Source organism: Lucilia cuprina, chromosome 3 (assembly GCF_022045245.1).
Source record: "Lucilia cuprina isolate Lc7/37 chromosome 3, ASM2204524v1, whole genome shotgun sequence".
NCBI classification, from domain to species: domain Eukaryota; kingdom Metazoa; phylum Arthropoda; class Insecta; order Diptera; family Calliphoridae; genus Lucilia; species Lucilia cuprina.
The window spans coordinates 66,754,661-66,775,772 of NC_060951.1; the positions used below are offsets into that span (position 1 = coordinate 66,754,661).

Below are 21,112 nucleotides of genomic sequence, written 5' to 3' on the forward strand. Positions count from 1 at the left end.
GACCTTGATTACTTACTTAATATTGAGTTATTATACAAATAAACTTAAAAACAAAATATTTTTTTAAGTAACAAAAATTTCATATACATGAATAGATATTTTTAAGTTTAACAAGAAACCTCATTAAATATTTAAAAAGGCTATAAATTTAAAAGGCAACATTTAAATAATTTAATATAAATCATAAATAAAATTTAAATGTAAAATCATTGTTCCAAAACATAATTAAAAAAAATGTCACTTTTACTAAAAAATATAAACAAAATACAAAAATTAAAAATAAAAATAATTGATGGTAACAAAACAAAAAAAAAACAAATAATAAAATAAATAATTTAAAAATAAATTTAAAAATGGAATAAATTAAAAATTGTTGTGGTAGATACTGAAGCAAAAATAAAAAATGCAATAAATGTATACATAAATAAATTAAAATGTGTTTTCATTCATAAAAACAATTAAGATTGTTATATTTGGCAGTGCCGAATCTTGTGTATTTAATTTTATAAAATTTATATTTCATTAATTTTTCCGACTATGTATATCATTATTATTATATCAAAGAAACAACAACAACGCTAAACGAAATAAAACACAAAAAAAAAACAAAATACACAAGGCAGTTAAGTTGATACACAAACACTATAGGTTTAATTCTTCTTATTTTTATAATGAGCAATGTTTGTACAGTGTGTATGCTTATAATACCCTGCACCACTAAAGTGGTGTAGGGTATATATGCAATAAAACCAACCTACATCCAAATTAGGGTTCTATAAATCGACTTTCGAACAATCGACTTTTTATCGAAAAAAGTCGAAGTCCACTATTTAGTTCCAAAAAAGTCGATAACTCGACTATCGTCTGTGAAAAAAGTCGAAAAGTCGACTTTGTTAATAAAAGTCGAAAAAAGTAAAAAATTCTGAATGTCGAAAAAGGTCGATAAGTTGAAAAAAATCGAATAAAGTCGAAAAATCGGAAAAAGTCGAAAAAAGTCCGTCGAAAACTCGAAAATTGTAGAAACAAGTCAAAAATAGTCGAAAATTTTAAAAAAGTGGAAAAAAGGTCAAAAACTCTAAAATAGTCGGAAAAACTCGAAAAAAGTCAAAAAATCGGATAAAGTCGAAAAAAATTAAAAAAAGTCGAATAGTCGATTATTTATAAAATACTTACAGTCGAAAAGTCTAAAAGTCGACTTTTAATTAAATGAAAAAAGTCGAAAAATCGACTTTTCATAAAATGCAAAAATTTGAAAAGTCGACTTTTCGTTTCAACTATTGAACCCTAATCCAAATATACGAACAGAATTCATAAAAAGAAAACCAAAACAAAATACATAACTCAATGAAGTTAACAGCATCCAAACATGCAAAACAAAATACACAGCTGAATAAAACCAAACACATCTACATCCAAATACATCACATGTACATCTATTTCCAATTCACAGTGTCTTTTTTGATGAAATTTTCAGAGGTTGTCTCGGATTTTTGCTCATATTTACATTATTTAATAGCGATCTTTTTTTGAAAGCATGTCTAACAGAATTATTAAAGATTCAATATCTAATTTTTTATTATTAATAATATATTAATAAATATTCCATTTTTTCTTTTTATTTTTTATATTCAACACAATTTCGAGAAATATTAGAAAAAATGAAATCTTCCTAAATGCCGAAAATACTTAGTAAGTGTAAACGGTCTAGATTTTAAAAAAGATTTGAAATGAAATCTACTAGAGTATTCAAACGTTAATCGATTAGTTTTTGACAATTAATCGTTCGAATAAATAAAAGTTGTCAAATTTCAAATAACGAATAAACCGAATAATTTCTATCAATTAACCGATTAAGAAAAACTTACTATTTAGCAGTAAAATTTCTATGTATTTTGTACAAATTTAATATTTTTATAATAAATTTTCTTCTTTTCTTAATCAACTTTTATAAAGAAGATTTATTTGATGATTTTTGAATAGAAATCATGGAAATAATTATAATAAGTATTTCTAATAAGTTTTCAACAAGAGTATGAATTCTAGAACTCGTTGAAAATCTTAAAAACAGTAATGTCTTTATATAGAAAAGCATTTCACATAAACAGGAATACTTTCTAGTATTTGATAAGAAACTAAACAAAGAATTGAAGTGCAAGAAGTGAAAATAATATTTTTGTTTATAAACCGTGCAAAAGTTATTTTCAAACATGAAAAAATCTATGTGTACAGGAAACTGTGGACCATTAGTATTAACTCTGTGTACTCAGTTTTTCATAATCAGCTCTTATGCTCCTGTAAAAGGACTTTAAAGTTTAAAAGACATCCAATTTCAAAAGATGGAATTCCAAATTTATATTAAAAAGTTGGTATTTATATTAATTTAAAATGAAGCCGAGTTCCTCTACTTCGAAATAATATAACGCAAAAGAACGAAATTTCATTTATAATTTCGAGCTCAAATTACTTAATAGCCAATTCAGACCAAGTCGAAATTAAGTAATTTGGGCTCGAAATTATAAATGAAATTTTACATGTTCAGACCGGTGTTCTTGACACTTGAACGGATTTGGCTTGCGAGAAAAATCTGTTATTTTGCGTTAAATTACACTTATTTAAGTTTCAAATAATGTGTTGATCACTTTTATTACAAATTTTTTTGTCGATTTTGGGATTACTCCGTGCCCCTTTAAAAAAAATGTGGTCTAAGCCAATAAAACATAACCTTACTTGAGGTGAAACGAAAGCACGAGGTTAGTGTATACAACATATAACTTTGAACAGTTATGTGAAGTAATACACTACACCAGTGCGAGCGGGACGCAAAGCTGTCGAAAGCGTTTAAGAAATAATCGCGATGACGCGAGTGTTGTTCCCGAACTCAGACCTGAATTACGATTCCCTATTACGAATTTTGCACAAATTTTATTAAATTATACTAAGGGTTTTCATTTAAACGTTCAAAACTCTCATAAACTGTGCAATCTATATATATATAAAAGAGTAGCGTTACTGACTGACTGGTTCATCATCGCACAGCCCAAACGGCTAAACCTAGAATCATGAAATTTTGACAGTAGATGTGTTTTTGGTTATGTAGATCCACTAAGGAGGGATTTTTGGAAATTTGCACATTTACGGGGAAAAAACGGGTAAAACAGGTTTTCTTAATTATCTTACATAATATTAGTGATACAAGAAAAATAAATGCACCTGTATCTACTCTTAAAATGAGCAGATGGGTGTCTGGTACTTTTTCAAAAATCGTACTTTTAAGGGGTAAAAATGTGTAAAAAAGGTGATTTTGGTACCTTTTTTAGCCCTTTATAACTATTAAACTAATTAACATAAACAAATTTTTATAAATATTTTGGATACATCTTTCAAAATTATGAGACACCTGTTTCGTACTTTTTTAAAATTCAGTCCTTTTTGGGTGTAAAAGGGATAAAACTGTATTTATGGTACTTTTTTTAGCACATTAAGAAAACTTTCTCGGTTTATTGAATTATTCATATTTAATTACGGACTAACTCTGTAATATTAATTGTAATAAAATTTTTGCTATTTCACTGGGTAAAAAAGTACCAAAAAAGGATAAAACGGGAAATTTAATTTTATTCAAACTCATTGAGCCAACTTTTATAAAAGTAGTTTATTTACTCACACAAAATAAGCTTCTGGTATATTATTTTGGAATTCGAGTACTAAGGCCTATATAGGATGAAAATCGTACTGGTACTTTTTCTTCCTTAAAATGGTACTTAAATGATTATTAAACATACACGGTCCTTTTTAGTACTTATTATCTCATAAATTGTACTTTTTTAATTTTCTAAAATATTCAACCTAGGAACATTAATTTAACATTGAATAATACTCTGTAAATGGGAACTATTTGGTACATTTCCATTCTTCAAATGGATTCTTTATAATGGTTAACCAGAACACACGATCCTTATTAAATGAGAATTTATTTAGAGAGATCTTTGTACTTTTTCGTTTTTTCCGATGGTACTTTTTGATATTTTTACGATATTGAACATTGTTAGGGTAGCGAAGCACCCAGGGTATGCTAATCTTTGCATGTTTCCATCCTCGCAAGTGAATTGTATGAAAATTGATTTGCACAACCCTTATACATAAGTTTGAGCGACTATTTAGACTGGCAAACTTGAGAAAACTCATTGTGCATTTAATAAATCTGTTCACTTATTGTTCACTTTTGAATTTATGGACTTGAATTTTCACATTTTCAACATATTTTGTTCAATTTTTTGTTAAAATACATTATTTTTTGATTTCGTTTGACATTGCTGTAAAATGTTTATAAATATTGTAATTGAACAGAATTTGAACAGGGGTTTCATGAAACAAGTCGAATAAACTTGCCCACTTGCACAAATGGGGAACTTAAGCGTTTAAATGAAAACCCTTACTGATGATATCTGATTTTCAAATTTTTATTATTTTTTTGTTTTGTACATAGTTGATAGAATAGGTACTTTTTATACTAACACAGGGTGGTTCATTGGGATTTCAAGATAATATTAATGAAATTAAGCAAAATTACTTGATTTCAAATTAACAAAATGTATAAAGAACTACTTAAATTTCAGTAGATTTTGATCGAAAACCTCAAATTACTTAATTTCGTTTGGTCTGAATGGGCTATAAAAAGATTTACAAAACAATTTGAAGATTTTTTAAAAATTTTATGGCAACGCTGCAAAAAAATATATATATATATATACCAGATTTACCAACTCTGGGAACAATATTTATTTTAGTGTTTCAAATTGCAACTCTAAGGTTTATACAACTGTGTGTAAAACGAACGAAAAACACCGACAACTCAAGTCTAAAATGACAACTCGTCCATTTTGTTATCGCTCCCAGTGGCATCCACAACGTAAGTTTATTATTTCTGAAAAATATATATATTTAAATAGACCAGGAAAACTATTGATATAATATTAATTAAAATATTGAACTTAAATTAGATTTTACAAAGCTTAAAACAATACAGTGAATGCAATATGCATTTAAAAAAGAAAATTTAAATTCACGACACGTGTTATTATAATGATGTTAGTGAGGTTATGTTGAGTCAATCACATTGTACTAATCTATTGGTTTTTATTTACAGGTTCCGTAACTCTTAACACGTTAAAATGTCGGGAGGCTTAGATATTTTGTCCCTCAAAGAGGAAGACATTACCAAGATGTTGGTAGCCACTACCCATTTGGGTTCCGAAAATGTCAACTTCCAAATGGAACAATACGTTTACAAGCGTCGTCCCGATGGTGTAAACATCATCAACTTGGGCAAAACCTGGGAAAAATTGGTTTTGGCTGCCCGTGCAATTGCCGCCATCGAACATCCCCAAGACGTAAGTTGATAAACGAAAAAAATAAAAACTAACCTAAAATTAGAATGATGATTTTATTACTAATCTTTCGGGTCTGAAATTTAATGAAGCCAACATCAAAGCTGACACAATTACTAAAATTGTCAGCTAACTTTTAAAATAAAATGAAAACTAAGAAGGGTAATCGATGTTATTTTTACAGGTTTTCGTCATCTCTTCCCGTCCCATTGGCCAACGTGCTGTCTTGAAGTTCGCCAAGTACACCGACACCACCCCCATTGCTGGCCGTTTCACACCTGGTGCTTTCACCAATCAGATTCAATCTGCTTTCCGTGAACCCCGTTTGTTGGTTGTAACCGATCCATTGACCGATCACCAACCCATCATGGAAGCTTCATACGTCAACATCCCCGTTATTGCTTTCACCAATACCGATTCTCCTCTTCGTTACATCGATATTGCCATTCCCTGCAACAACAAATCTCCTCATTCCATTGGTTTGATGTGGTGGTTGTTGTCTCGTGAAGTTCTCCGTCTTCGTGGCACAATCTCTCGCAGTGTTGAATGGCCCGTTGTCGTCGATTTGTTCTTCTACCGTGATCCTGAGGAAGCTGAGAAGGAAGAAGCTGCAGCTAAGGAACTCATGCCCGCACCTAAGGTTGAAGAAGTTGTCGATCATCCTGTCGAAGAAGCCACCAACTGGGCTGAAGAAGTTGCTGCCGAAGCTGTTGGCGGTAATGAAGATTGGAATGACGATACTGTCAAATCCTCATGGGGTAATGATGCCAACTTCTAAGAAATTAAAGTTGATTTCTTACTCAAAATATTGACCGAAATAAAAAGTTTATTTCTATACATCTTAATTTCAATTAGTTTTTCTAATTTCTTAAATTTTGCTGCAAGGTACTTATAGCTTGAATTAAAATTGAAACTAAAAAAGTTACGATTGTTTTGTTGTTCACTAGTACTTCTTGTAAAAATATTTTTCGTTGATTTTTCACAAACTAGTTGAGTGATAGAATTAAAAAAAAATATTTTTTAAGCGATTGGGGATAGAAGATTTGGTTTAATGATCTTATTTTGGGTCGCATACTCCGTTTTAAAAAGTTGTGTTAAAATCTAGAGATATTGCGTTATAAAGTGTAAACTGTTTTTTTAATAAGTTATCACGTATAGACATACAAACTAATAAGGACTCTGCGTGGAGTTTGCCACTTTATTCTACCGAAAGTTGAGTTCACGTGTTTCGGCGTTTTTCTGTCTTTTTGAAAGTTGAAATTTTACTAACAGTGAAAATTTTTACTTTTTATACCCTTCACCTTCGTGAGAAGGGTATATATAAGTATGTCATTCCGTTTGTAATTCCTATATAATAATTTTCCGACCCCATAAAGTATATATATTCTGGATCCTTATTGATAGCGGATTCGATTAAGCCATGTCCGTTTGTATGTTTGTTGAAATTAGTTTTTAGAGGACCCCAGATATCGCGAGATTCGAATCTTCAATAATTCTATTAGACATGCTTTCGGGAAGATCGCTATTTAAAATCAGCAAAATCGGTCCACAAATAACGGAGATATGAGCAAAAATCCGAGACAACCTCTGAAAATTTCATAAAAAATTGAGTTTTTTTTATTCATGCTCAAACAGAAATTGCAAAAAACAAAACCCAGCAGTTCGACGGGACAGTCCCGAACTGACCATTTAACCTACCACTTGTGGTGGCCCCTAGCCACCTGACTACCCAGGTGACCAACCATTTTAACATGGGCTTGTCCTACGAGGAAGTTAATCGTCACTCTACACCCTACAAAGAGACAGTAAAGAGACGATTGCCTCCGCTCTCGCTTACAAAGGGGACACTGAAGTGACGACTATCTTCATTTTCGATTGCAAAGAGTTTATTTGTGACGAAAGACCAAAAACATACGAATTTTAGTCAGCCAGGTGGTAAGATATTAATGAAACTAAAATATAAAAATTTCAAGTGTCTACTCTCTAGAATACTAAGGGACAATAATGTGATGATTGACCCGAAAGATATAAATATGAGTCAACCAGATGGTGGTATATTAGTAGAAAGTAATAGTCATTTCTCCAAAAGATGGGTAAAGTAACTACTTTCGGAAGTACAACAAAAAAACAAATTTTAAGAGTATAGTCTCTAGGTTACTTGAGGGCACTAAAGTGACGACTGTCTTCATTCTCGACTACCAAGGGTACATTCGTGACGAATGACCCAAAACATACGAATTACGATCATCCAGGTGGTTAACTATTAGTGGAAATTACCGTCTTTTTCGTATGCATTGATTCTTTGTCGAACTGCTGGGAATACACAATCATACGGTAAATTTTGTTATTGTACTCTTGCTTATAAAAACAAGGCAGAGCGAGAGCAGCACTAGTGTGTTGTTATTGGATAGAAACATGAAATTAAGTGCTTTTTTTGTTTTCAAAAGGTACTTTTGGTATTTTTTTTTTTTTTTTGAACCTAGAAATTAAGTATGTAGAGTCTTAATTAGTCGTTTTTCAAAAGGTACTTTTTGAGTATTCTGTAATAATGAACTTAGAAATATGAAATTATAATACATACTTATAAGTATGTAGAGTCCGTATTAGACGAGAACACATCAAAGGGTATTTTTTTGGTACTTTTTCGTTCTACAAAAGGTACTTTTTGAATTTTCTATAATATTAAACCTAAAAAGTGAAATTTAGCATGAAGGGCCTTGACTAGATAAGAACCTACAAAAAGGGACTTTTTGGTACTTATTCGTTCTACAATTTTAACAATGTTTTATAGCCGGGTTTATTTCAAACAGCTAATTTAAAATCTAAAAGTTCTTTGCAAGTAACAAAATCTGTGGTCACCATTATTTTCCACAAAAACGTGATCTTTTTAAACCCGTATGCCTATTTGTCGTTTTGCAAATTATTCGGTTTTATACACGGTAAGATAGACACTTATTGTTATACATAATGCCTTATGTGGACCAAAATCTTCTTAAACATATTAAAAAATTTTACAATTGACTTGTTTTATTAATTATGGATATGCGTACGCCCTTTTTGTTGTAGACAATTAAAATTTAATAGGTTTTTGCAATCCAGTCCAATCAAATAACTCATAAATTTGAAAAGTATTTTTCCTATTGTGCAAATTTAGTGGCATTAAAGATAATAAAACTATAAAGCTAATTATTTTGTAAATTTTCAACTTATCCTTTTATGAATAGTTGTAAGTGGATCCGTTGAACGCTATTATGCCCTAACCGGTTCATTTAATTGTGTTTTCAAAGCCTAATTTTGCGTAAACCAATACAAACCAATTACATATTTAATAAGTAAAGAGAAATGCATATTGTTTTTTTGTAGATTTATATAAAAATAATTTATATTGTTAATAACTATCTTATGTATGGTTAATATATCAGTATGTTTTAAATTGTATACAGTTTTTACTCTTAATATTTTACAAATTTAATCCAAATTTTTTATTAAATACATGTTGTATAAGGTTATTTAGTCTTAACTATCAAGGCGACAAATTTGAACACTACTATGTATTGTATGTGGATTGATTGTAAAGGAAAAAGTAACAACAAATCAAATGAAGTTATGAAAATAATAATAATCACCCCTATTTTTCACTTCGATTACGTTTCTGAATTCAGTTCGATCGAATAAAAAGATATTCCAACATAAACGAAATCGAAAGAAGATATGACGGAGCGTGGAATCGAAATGCATCATATTAAAATTGTCAGACGATAAGAATTTCGATTTGAATTAAAATGCAAAAAAAAGTTGAATAGAGTGAGTAATAAGTAGAATAAATAAGAAGATTCCTTTTATTGTAAAGTTTATAACAAACGTCCTGTGATGGTTAATTTTTACAAAAAATTATAACCATAAAATAAGCGTGTACGTTAGATTGACTCACAAAAAATGGTGATTGAGTTACTCCCCTTAAAAATTCACTGTTATATAATATGATGTTTCCAAATTTTTTTGGGTTTAGTGTTGTTGATGTATCATTTGAAAGGTTTTATGAAGCCACGTCTAGTCATGTGCACATTGTGTATTCATTTTATTTATATTAATGGAAAACCTAAAAAAATTAAAATTTTTTTGGAATATGACAAAATTACCATTTTCTCATATTCATTTTTTTTTGGATATAAATATAAGAAAACGGTTATTTATGATTAATACATCGTTCGACGTGGATTTAAAACTCTTTCAAACGACACCCCATATTAAATATATTATTTCAAAACAATGCTAAAATAAAAAAAATAATAATAATACAAAAATTCCCTTTTATAATTTGGTCCAGTCCACGAACGACCATCGCAAGACTTAAAATATTTTGGGAATCATCATAAAACAATGCAAGGTAAATTTTGAGAGGGGTAACAAAATCGCGTTATTGCTTTCCATACAGAGTAAAGTACGTGTTTTGTTTATTTAACACTTTTTTATTACAGGGACAAATTAAAAATTCAATTAAATCTCAATGTAAATTATTTTTTTTTTTTCTAAATAAAAAGGACAGTAAAAACAAATTAAATAAAATAAAGAAGTGTGAGTGGTAATTAGTATATTTTATTATAGACGTACTCTATTAAAATCAATATAATTGTTTTTACGGTATTCTAAGAAATAAAAAATATATAATAATTAAAACAATTTTTACATAAACGCAAGATTTTCTTTTTTAATATGTGTTGCATTGCATTAGAGCAATATTTAAAAAAGTGTGTTAGTACAAGTAGTTAAAAAATAATAAAAATTATATGAATCAAATTAAAATTTAAATTTTAAATTGTTTTTATTTTTTCATATATTTAGTTTGTTTGTGTATTTGTAAATGTAAAGGCTGGCTGGCTGACACTGGCTTGGCGGTCTGCGATATATTTAAATTTTGAAATATTATTTAACTGTGTGTTGTACATTAAAAAATGCATTTTTATAGATAAACCCATCAACAGAGCGAAATTTTTTCTTAGGTTATTATATGTTGTTGTTGCTGATGTATTTTGTAAAAAGGAAAAAAATTAATATTCGACTTGTTTTTACAATTAAAACTATTTGTAAGTAACAAAACACAATTTTATAATTTAAGTTTTCAACAAATTTTTCTTTTAGGTAAAAATATTTCTCGTATAAAAAAGTCTTAATTTTTAAAGGGATTTGGTCGTGCTTTGAAAGTTGCAGCTTTTCTTAATTCTTTAATGCGCTCCTTTTCAAGTTTTTTACGTTCTTCTTCCTCCTAAAAAAGAAAAGCAAATAATTAACTATTTAAAAAGTAAAAAATATTTTTAAATGTTAAAATACATTATTATCTAAAACTATGTTTATACTATCTACTTACATTTGTACATATGTGCGTACTAAACATCTTGTTAAGTACAAGAGTATTTCAATATATCGCCACCTTTATATAAGAGGTATTTTATTTTACATTTAAATTTTTTTGTAAAGTGAAAAAAATCTTATTAACAACCAATCTCTAAGACGAAGAAAAAGATTTAATACAGTTTAAATGTTTTTTTTTTTTATGAAAAAACTTTTAGTTTATTCTTCGTAATTTTAATAGTGAAATAAAATTTACTTTTATTGAAAAATAAATGTATGATACGTTTTCTTATATTAAGGTAACGATATATATGTATGTACAATCACACATATAATAACAAGTAGTCCAAAAAAAAAAAAAAACGATTTAATAGTTTTTTATAAATAAACATAGAGTGAACTTCGAATATTTTTTAAATAGCATTAAATAAAATGTCATAATATGACAGTCAATCAATAACAACAAAATCAATCAAAATCAAAAAGTACTAAAACCAACTTTATATACATATATACAGTAGTGGTCAAAACATTCGGAACTGAATCAACATTTCACATTTTTATTAATTTATTTTTAAATTGTTAATATTAATGTATTAAAATTAGTATAAATTTGAATATTTACTTCAGTGTTATTTATAAACTTAAAAATATCAAAGTTTTAAAGGACTTGGCCCACGTCTGCAAATGTTATTCAAATTTTATGTCAATATTAAAAAAAAATGTCCAGGAAAGTGTAATTTTTAATATTGCATAATAACTATTTTCACTTTTACTCTATTAAAATTAAATGAAGTATGGCAGTTATGCATCTTTTCTTCTCGGAAGCTACTAAATCCATACTTTTAGGCGTTTCTCTCAATAGTTAATAGACTAGCAATACTGATTCCTGCCCTGGTTTTACGACCAACCAGTAAATATCTTACTAGAGGTCTTTCTTACTTTTTGTCACTATCGATACCTTATTTGTTCCTCCAAAAGGAAAATTGTTAATTTGGGTACATCAAAGATTATGAAAAATTATTTTGGAAATATTTTGTTCGAAGGTTGTATCCTAAGTAATGAAGTAACGCATGTAAAATTCAGTTTACAAAGATATAATAGTCATTATTTATCAATACAAAGCACAAAATCACTTGGTCTTGATATTTAAACAATACAAGTGTAACTTAGGAATGAGTCATTTTGTTTTTTTTTTTTTTTTCATTGAGATTACTTCTGAACAATGGCAAAGTAAAGCTCATGAGTGATAATAAATTTGGATTGAATCTGGATTTGTATTATATTGCGATTTAAACAAATTATGATTAATTGTTGACTCATGAATTATGAAATTAAATGCGTTTGTTTAAGGAGGATTTGCATGAGAACTAGGATCAGAAAAGGTCCGATCAATACAAAAATCGGTATAATTGAGTTTGCTGTAATCTTTAGTGATACTGCTGATTCGCGATATTTGTGTTTATAAGTTAAAGTAATTTAATGAAGGGGACTTTGTATGGGAGCTAGGGTCAAATGAGGACCGATTTCAACCATTTTCAATAGGCTTCGTCCTTGCCAAATAAAACATGTGTGCAAAATTGTATCCAATTATCTTGAAAATTGCGACCTGTACCTTGCGCACAAGGTTTACATGGACAGCCAGCCATTCAGACGGGCATAGCTCAATCGACTCAGAAAACGATTTTAAGCCGATTGGTATACTTTAAGGTGGGTATAGGTCGAATATTTTTGTATGTTACAAACATCAGCCCAAACCCAATATACCCTTCACACTAAAGTAGTGTAGGGTATAAAAATTAGTCACAATCCACATATTTATTTATTTTTTTATATCAGACTTTATCTTTAAATATTTTCTAAAGTCTAACATTAGTGAAAATATTTTCCAGACTTTGTGGATTATGTCGAATAATTTTTTTTCAAATTATATTTATAATTGTGACATATGACACCATCGGAAATTTTGGATAAACGGACATTTAACTATGGGCAAGAGAGTAATGTGGAGCTAAGGGATGTAACAGAAATTAATTATGTATTAAAAAAAATGCACTACCTATATCTAGAAAACAACCAACATTTTTATAAAACAGAGTTCAGAGCTCATAGATTGTGTTTGACAAATCTTTGTGAAAAAGTTATTTTACAGTGTGTTTAATCTTGCTTACTAAAATACAATCATTAAAGTTAAAACTTTTAATAAATAAGCAGCTAAAACAAATAAAAACAAGTAGGAAAGTATAGTCGGGCATGGTCGACCATATAATACCCTACACCATGAGTATATTTTTAAAATTTTTACTTTTTATAAAATTTTTATTTTTTGTAAAGAAACTTTTATGTTGAATATTACCATAATTCCAAAATATTTAAGCCATTTATTGATAAAAAACTAAAATGTCTAAATAAGGCTTTATATAGGTCAAATATGGGCCGATCCTCGGTAAATTTAGGAAAAGGATATATTTCTAAATAACAGTTAGTTTTGTTGAGTTTCATTGCGATGCAAATGGTTACAAGTCAATTTTAGACGTTTAAGTAATTTTTTGAAGGGGGGTTTGTATGGGGGCGAGAGTCAAATATAGGCCGATCCTTACGAAAATCTGCAGTATCATTTATACTTATATAAAACTTATTTGTGCCAATTTTTAGAGAGATAGCAGAATATTTGACGTAATTATAGCATAAAAAGTTCAAATCAGGAGGTATGGTTGTATCGGGGCTAGGTGAAATAATGGACCGATTTCAACCATTTTCAATATGCTTCGTCCTTGTGCCAAAAAACATGCTTGGTCCAAATTTCATCAAATTATCTTGAAAATTGCGGCCTGTACCTTGCGCACAAGGTTTACATGGACAGCCAGCCAGCCGGACAGACGGACGGACATGTCTTAATCGACTCAAAAAATGATTCTGAATCGATCGGTATACTTTAAGGTGGGTATTGGACCAATATTTTTGTATGTTACAAACATCAGCACAAACGTATAATACCCTCCCCACTATAGTGGTGTAGGGTATAATGACAAAAAAATGAGAGAGTATCTGTTTACTCTCAAGTTGTTGTATATTTCGTAAATTCATGTACGTTGGTGTATCAAAAGAAACAAATATACTATAAGATTACTAAACTCTGTACATACATACTTACATGGATATATACATAAATATATCTGTAAGTACTTGTTTTAGGAATTGATAAAAATTGTTACAGGAATACATACATTAGTGTATATGTACCTGAGAAAAGTTTAAAGATATATCAAGACTTACCATGTCTTTACGAAATAACCGTAGAACAATTTAGCCATTGATAAACGTTGATAAACGAAGTGCATAAGGCAATCTTTTAAATAATTACATATATTAAATTAAAAAAAAATTAACTGCTATAATAACAACTGGTGTTTTAATAACATTTTAATAATGATCGCTTCTCATTTCGATTTCTTAACCACCCACACCCAACCTTTTTCCAATTTATGCAAATATCAGTTACTGGGTGAGTGACTAGAGTTCAGCTGTGTGGCTGAAGAGGACGTTTCATTCTTTGTAGCATCATTAACTGATAAAATGCTGGTATCACCATAAAATTTCGGTTGATCATGTTGTTCGGTGCCAGCACCGTTCGTCTCTTCATCGGAATCATCATCGCCTGATGATTCGGCCGTATTGGCGTGTGAGTCATTGTGAGATTGGTTGTTGACAGCAGAATGAATTTTGGACGATTCTTGCTTAACAGCTTTGCTGAGACGTTCATAACAAGAGGTGCAAACACGTTGTGGTTTGGTGCTCTGTTGTGGCAACAAGAACTTTTTAGAGGAGCAAGGACCACATACGACAGCTCCACAGTTGCGACAATGATGACGTCGCACGATCATTGTAAACTGAGTTTTCTTGCAGTGCATGCAAACAGTTGCCTCCGCATCTGGTACCCAAACGGCAGCATGATTTTCTACAGGCTTCTTACCAGATTTACGGAGTAAATCTTCTACACACTTGTTAATATGAGCCATCCATTCTTGTTTTTCAGTTGCTGTTGCAGCGCATACTACAAACGATTTTGTTGTTGTCCGTATTAACCATCCGTTGCGATATTGTACACAGTCATCAATGTTCTCCAATGAAACCTCTTCCAAAGGCATTATATGTTGTTTATTGTATTTCTTCTTTCCTATGACAATATTTCCGTACACCAAAATATCGTTAAAAAGAAAGAACTGCCTAGACTTGGGCCGTTTTCGACACATTTTGGTTAATACACCCTCACCAACCAATACCCGTCCTGGTATGGCTAAAGGCACGCCCGAACTGCCAAAACAGTTTTCGACCATGGCTATGCGTCTGGAATTTGCTTCCGAATTCACCAAACGATCAACCATCTTTTATTTAAATTTTCTGCACTTTTTAGGAATATTTTGCTATTACTTTAATAATTTTTATAGGCGTTTATTTAAGATCAGCAGCAACTAAAGCAAATGTCGTTTTTATTAATGCATAAAAAGAAAACGATTTCACGTACTTTTTTGCCTTTCCTTTGTGCTGTCTTTCTTTCGAACGGAAGTGATTGCAAGTTAATTTTTTCTTTTTACAATATCTCTTTTACTTTTTTATCGAGAATTACTTTTTTTACTATACACTCATTGGAGGAAACTTAATTTTGTACATTAAAATTATGTATTATTTAAAGAATCTTCGTAAAATTATAAATAAATTTATGATTTGTAAATCGCTTTGTGCAATACAATAAAAAAAATCACTCATGAAATGGGGAGAGTCTGTTGATTGTCAAATTGTTGCTGTAAAGTTAGTGTTGGAAAGCGGTAAAACAAAAACGTAAACATAAATGAAAAAATAGTATGTTAGGAAAATCGACAATGTTATAAAACTTATTTTTATTTTATCTCGATTATTTTTATAATTATATAATTTCACAAAATATTTCTAATTATCTCAAGGATTATATTCGCGTTTTATAGTTCCTGTCTGATATAGCTAAACGCTTAATTAAACGCTTTGCAACACTTAGGAAACACTACAAATGTCAAATTCCAAAACTCAAAACAACTAAATGAGCGAGATTAATCTGCAACAAGTCAATGGAAATTTCTTTGCAAGATGCCTTCTTTTTGTATACACATTCATAAAAATTTAATTTCTTTTAATTACATAATTATACAACAAAATAAAAAAAACTGAAAGAGCTAATTGCAAATTTAAAGGCACAAGGAAATACACACAAATCAACAAAAAATATAAAAGTAACAGACTATAACGAAAAAATCAACTCAATATAGTAAATGGCCGAAGAAATACTAAATTTTTATCGTTGTTTTATTAGCTGAGAGCCAGAGACGGAAAGTATTTTTCTGTTCGTCATAAGCACTAAAATTAGTTTTATATTATAATATTAATATACACTAGGGATGCCAATCGGAACTGGCTTTTACAAATCACGGGATTCGGAATTTTGAAAATTGCAATCTCGGGATTCCGGGATATTTCTATATAACATGATTTTTGGGATTACATGAATTTAATTATTTTATATATGAAATTTTCAAATAATCATCTTTGTAAAGAAAATGTTTAAGTTTGTTGAAATTTAGCAGACAGAAGTTGAATTTAAATTAAAACAATCTTATTAATTATAATTCTTAAATAAACATTCAGAATTTCATAATTTCTAAAGCTATTTAACTGCATACTTCCTAAATAAAAATAAATATCAAGTTCCGAAATTTTACGTAAGTACATTTTATACTGTTCCATGCCAACTAATAATTATAACAGGGGCCAATTCAGAAATTTTTCTTTGAAAAATATTTGGAATTTTACATTAATATGGGCATTTCCACCGAAAAGTCCACCGTGGTTCAAAAATTAAAGGTCATCAAAAATAAAATTTCAACTTCTATTATTATAGAAAAAGATTAAAATTTTATTAAATTAAAGACCCCAAAGCCTTTCTAACCACTGTGATGAGAAATCGGAATAAAAAGTTACAATAATATTTCAGGCATAGTTAGTAGCATTTGCTTTTAATAATTTTGATTATTTTAAAGGCTAATATTTAAATGGACTTTTATCGGAAAACATTTGTTGAAATAATAGTTATCTTAAATCATACAAATATAAAAAGATAAAGATCCTTAAAAGGCAAATTTTCGGTTTTCTTTCATAGACTTTAAAATGTCACGTTCGTCACGTTGAAACAGGATTTATCCCTATAACTTTTAAGTTGGCATTCAGAAGTATTTTTCTCAAGTGCAACCTTCGAATTGAGAAATATTGTTATTTAAAATAATGTGATATTTATGCAATTTATTCAATTAAGTGATAGTTATGATTTTTTAGTTGATAAGTGGAAATTAAGAAATGTATGGAAAAAAAGTGATTTTCGGATATCGGCTTTATATGGGCGTTATGACCGATTATTGTATTATCATCAGAAGGATCAATAGTTATACATTTGGAAGTTTTTTGTGTGTTTTTATTATCAGGATGGCGAAATTTTAGTTATATATCCAAGTTTATGGGTATATCAAATTTGGGCTTTGTATGGAAGCTATGCTATTTCTCCGACTCCAAAAACTTTCAACTATGTCCATCCAAAATAAATTTATGGTCTAATTAATTTTCAATAATATTGCAAATTTCATCATTTGAAATTTTTGTCACATCACGTCATGTCACGTCACACATAACGGCTTGTACCAAAAAATCTGAAAACAATTTTTTAGTTCTAAAAGCTGAAAAACAATCAATAAATATTCCAAATTCCCATATATAGCAGTTTTGGAACATAACTAGTATTTATTGTAAATTTCATAATTATACAACAAAAATAATTTGAAAATATATAAAAATTATGGCTCAAAAGAGAAAATAAAACTTTTTTAAGCAAATCCGGGGATTTGTTTAAAAAAATCTCGGCTTACGGCTTACGGTATACCGTTATACCGAAAATATTCCGGATTTATTTTGCAATTCTCGTGATTCATGATTTACTAATCCCGAAAATTTTCGGAATTGACATTGACACACTGTATCACCACTATAGAATTTTTTAAGGATCAGGCCTCATTCGACCCACAAACTCTCCTTCAGAAAATGAAAAGGAAAACTTCTCAAAGAAAGCGATGACTGATATTTTATTTATTTTATTTTATTTATATACGAAAATCAACCGAGCCCATAGGGCCATATATAGTTGGTAGACTAGCATATGTTAAAATAGGCAACTTAAATCAATATTACAGATAATTTCATTATTACATAAGAGGCTGACTACAAAAATGAATTGCTTATGTGTACATATGTGTGTGTAAATAACTTCATATATGATAATATCTATTAGCGCTGTATAATTTTAAAAATTCATTGCAAAAAAGTAATAAATACATTAAATCGCATTAGTGGATGCATATTCAAAAAGCTGCGTTTTAAATGTTGTAAATCGTAAATCAAAACATCTAAGAGTTCGAGGAAGAGAGTTCCAATGTTTAGAAACTCGCACATGAAAAGATCTTTCGTAAGTGGTTCGATTTATTATAGGAATTAAAATTTGAGGATTTCTGTCAGAATGCAAAAATTCAAAAGTATTTCTAACATATTCAGGGCAATTAGCTCTTACTACCTTATAAAAGAACAATAACAAACGGATTTGAACAAAATTCATAAAAGAGCAACCCAAGAATATTTTTTCTCTCACACACAAAAATCAAAAGTTTCCTTGTGTGAACCGACAATTATAAACACTAATAACACAATTAAATTCTACATAAATAACATTGAAATAGACGTAAATTCCTCTACCAACATTTATAAGGATAGGCTTATATTTACAAATACTGTGAGCCCTCTTGTAGAAACTCTCTGAAATATAATAAAAAAATTCTGAAATATATTAGAAATTTGTAACTCTATTTTATAGAACGTCACTGTATATATAACTAATTTTAGCGAAATTTTTGTAAATAAAATAAAACTTGAAAGCATTTGGCATGGGTGTTTGATGTACCATATGTGTGAAAAGCCCAAGAAAAATAGGATTTTGCTATGGAATTTTACTGGCACAAGTAAAAATCCACAGCATTATTAACAAGGGATTAATCTCTGGCCTAGAGTCCGTCTACCTCAAATTTTCGATATGGTCACAGTTCATAATAATCAGGTCAAGGATTTTAATGCACTAAAAAATTAAAAATATGCGCTTATAATATGCACTATAAAATGGGAAAATATGCACTATAAATGTGAAAAATATTTTGCCCTTAATTTGTATTAATTCAAAGTATCCGATTTATTTAAGCTAAAGTTATCATTAAATTCACAGCTAACGTAATTAGGCTCTTTAGATTACATATAGTGTATGACATTTTGTTCAATACGTAAAATATGCAGAATAACTAATATTAGGAATATGAACAAAGAAGACGTTTTTAATTTTCATATTATATTATAAGTAAAAAACTATATTCTTTAGTTATTCTTTCCTTTCGTTATACCGAGATTTACCCGTATTAAAATATGAAATTATGGATAGGCAGACATTGGACTATGGTTCAAAAAGCGATTCTTAGACAAAACATATAGCAGTAACTAATAACCAACTAAAGGATCTTAATCATAATTCTTTATCAGATGTTTATAGAAACAATTTTATATACAAAGTATATACATTTTATCAATCAATTATCAATTGTTAGTACAAATTTCTAATAGACTTGCATGCAGGCGATAATTATATAAAATAACAATTGTTAGTATACAAAAAAAAAAAAAATAAAAAAATACAGCACACATATTTACAACAAATATCAGTTGAAGCCTTTTCTATGAAATGTTGCAAAATGTGCTTACAATTTCTACCTGTTTTTGTTTCTCCTCCAAGGCCTTCTGTTTAATTTCATCATAATGTTTACGTTCTTGAAGTCGTTTTTCGGTGTGTAACTTGAAAGGACACATTTGAACTACCATTGGTTTTTTTTCGGGGACGAATGGTTTTTCTTTTAATACTGTAGGGGGACGTGGTTCAAATTTTGGAACCTGATTCTTTTGTTTCCACTCCTCCAACTATAAAAGACAATCATAACGATTTAATGTGTAATAACAGGCAAAACATTTAGTAAATTACCCTTTTTCTACGTTTTTCTTCAGCCTCGCGAGATTTTTTCAAAACCTGAGGCGTTACGGCCACTGTAACAGCATGGGCGGGCTTTCGTTTCTGTAATAGTTCATGGTGATGGTTGAAGTTAGGTGCTGGCCGAGAATGAAATTCTCTCATTTTACGTTCCTCTTCCGCTCTGCGACGTTCGGCTTCTTCGCGATTCCGTTGATATATATCTTTAACTAAATATGCTTGTGGAGGAGGTGGCACATTTTTTGAAATTGCACCTTTGTGAAGTCCTACTGCTTGAGAACATATTGTTTTTTTCGTTGACCACTCGCACGCTAAATTTGGAGCCACTTTTAGGCATAGCTCTCGTCCGTCTTGCGGTTCTTTATTCACATCAACCGGTGATGCTGCGCACTCTTCGTCCTCAACTTTTACAATGCTTGGTGACAAATGTTCATCTAATAATTTATTTTCCGATTTTTGTACCGGCGATGTGAAATTGGCTTTTATGTTTTCTTTATTTTCAATGGACTCATTTAGCTCAGTTTTAACTAAAAAATAAGGAAATTAAATAAAATTTTTATAAAAATGCATTTTTGTTTAAAATTCCTTACTCATTTTTTGTTGCAAGAACTCCATTTCATCTACTCGTTCATGTTCGTAATGCTTTTTGGCTTTAAATAGAATAAGCAAAAAAAATGCAATTAACGGGTTTTTAATAAAAATGTTCATTTTATGGGATGCAATAGCTAATTCGGTTTTCATACTTACAAAAAAAATTTTGAGAATCGTCAAGTTGGCTGTTGCCTACATTAATGTCATCCCAATCAAATTTATGTTGCTCTTGCTGCATTTTACAATTTAAAAAAGCCATTTTCTAAACTATAAAATCTAAAATATGTAGAAATCACCTTATTAAAATATTATAAATTCAATAACTCTAATAATCCGTGTTAAAACAAAAAATATGAACAATTTGTATACGATGCGCGGTAGTTTTCAAAAAGTCGGTTGAAAACAAAACGTACAAAAAAACAAGAATACACTACAATGAAAAGAAAAGGGATAGCTACATAAACTAACTAAATGTCAAAGTAAACGAAAGAGTTGCCATATCTGTATGATTTTGGTTAATAAAAAATTTTCTAGTGTTTTTTTTCATTTCGCACATATGATTTTTTATATGTTTCCACTGATGCGTTTTGAACAAATCCAGTTAGTTTGTGCAAAACTAGTCGAAATCATGTGGATT

At 29.5% G+C, this 21,112-nt stretch overlaps 4 protein-coding genes across 6 annotated transcripts in view; 2 read left to right on the top strand and 2 right to left on the bottom strand.

The window, feature by feature from the left end:
- Positions 1–4,824: 4,824 nt before the first annotated feature.
- On the top strand, positions 4,825–6,232 carry LOC111678951 (40S ribosomal protein SA). Its single transcript, XM_023440409.2, has 3 exons — positions 4,825–4,909; positions 5,147–5,390; positions 5,572–6,232. The coding sequence occupies exons 2-3, from the start codon at positions 5,172–5,174 to the stop codon at positions 6,163–6,165; spliced, it is 813 nt and encodes a 270-aa protein (XP_023296177.2). The 5' UTR covers positions 4,825–4,909; positions 5,147–5,171; the 3' UTR covers positions 6,166–6,232.
- Positions 6,233–10,184: 3,952 nt separating this feature from the next.
- LOC111678914 (nexilin) overlaps positions 10,185–21,112 on the bottom strand; it is an 11,445-nt gene continuing 517 nt past the window's right edge. For 2 of the 3 annotated variants that reach the window (XM_046945670.1, XM_046945669.1), the window contains exons 2-6: positions 20,632–20,751; positions 20,475–20,534; positions 19,879–20,411; positions 19,605–19,817; positions 10,185–10,650 (exon numbers count right to left, since the gene is read on the bottom strand). In XM_046945670.1, coding sequence (XP_046801626.1) covers positions 10,555–10,650; positions 19,605–19,817; positions 19,879–20,411; positions 20,475–20,534; positions 20,632–20,734 — 1,005 coding nt within the window. In that variant the 5' untranslated portion in view covers positions 20,735–20,751 and the 3' untranslated portion in view covers positions 10,185–10,554. Of the gene's footprint in view, positions 10,651–19,604; positions 19,818–19,878; positions 20,412–20,474; positions 20,535–20,631; positions 20,945–21,112 lie in introns of those variants that run through there. The other variant, XM_023440366.2, reaches the window with a different exon arrangement.
- LOC111678915 (pleckstrin homology domain-containing family F member 1 homolog) lies at positions 14,016–15,207 on the bottom strand. The gene has a single exon (XM_023440368.2). The coding sequence runs from the start codon at positions 15,119–15,121 to the stop codon at positions 14,231–14,233; it is 891 nt and encodes a 296-aa protein (XP_023296136.1). The 5' UTR covers positions 15,122–15,207; the 3' UTR covers positions 14,016–14,230.
- LOC111678934 (ras-related protein Rab-27A) overlaps positions 15,686–21,112 on the top strand; it is a 10,608-nt gene continuing 5,181 nt past the window's right edge. The window contains exon 1 of the mRNA XM_046945672.1: positions 15,686–16,100. The gene's annotated coding sequence lies outside the window, so the exon portion shown is untranslated. The remainder of the gene's footprint in view (positions 16,101–21,112) is intronic.

Excerpts from the sequence above, each read along its gene's own strand:
- LOC111678951 (XM_023440409.2), top strand. The coding sequence starts at position 5,172 with ATGTCGGGAGGCTTAGATATTTTGTCCCTCAAAGAGGAAGACATTACC. Across the intron at positions 5,391-5,571 it reads CCATCGAACATCCCCAAGAC|GTTTTCGTCATCTCTTCCCG; the intron begins GTAAGTTGATAA and ends TTATTTTTACAG.
- LOC111678915 (XM_023440368.2), bottom strand. The coding sequence starts at position 15,121 with ATGGTTGATCGTTTGGTGAATTCGGAAGCAAATTCCAGACGCATAGCC.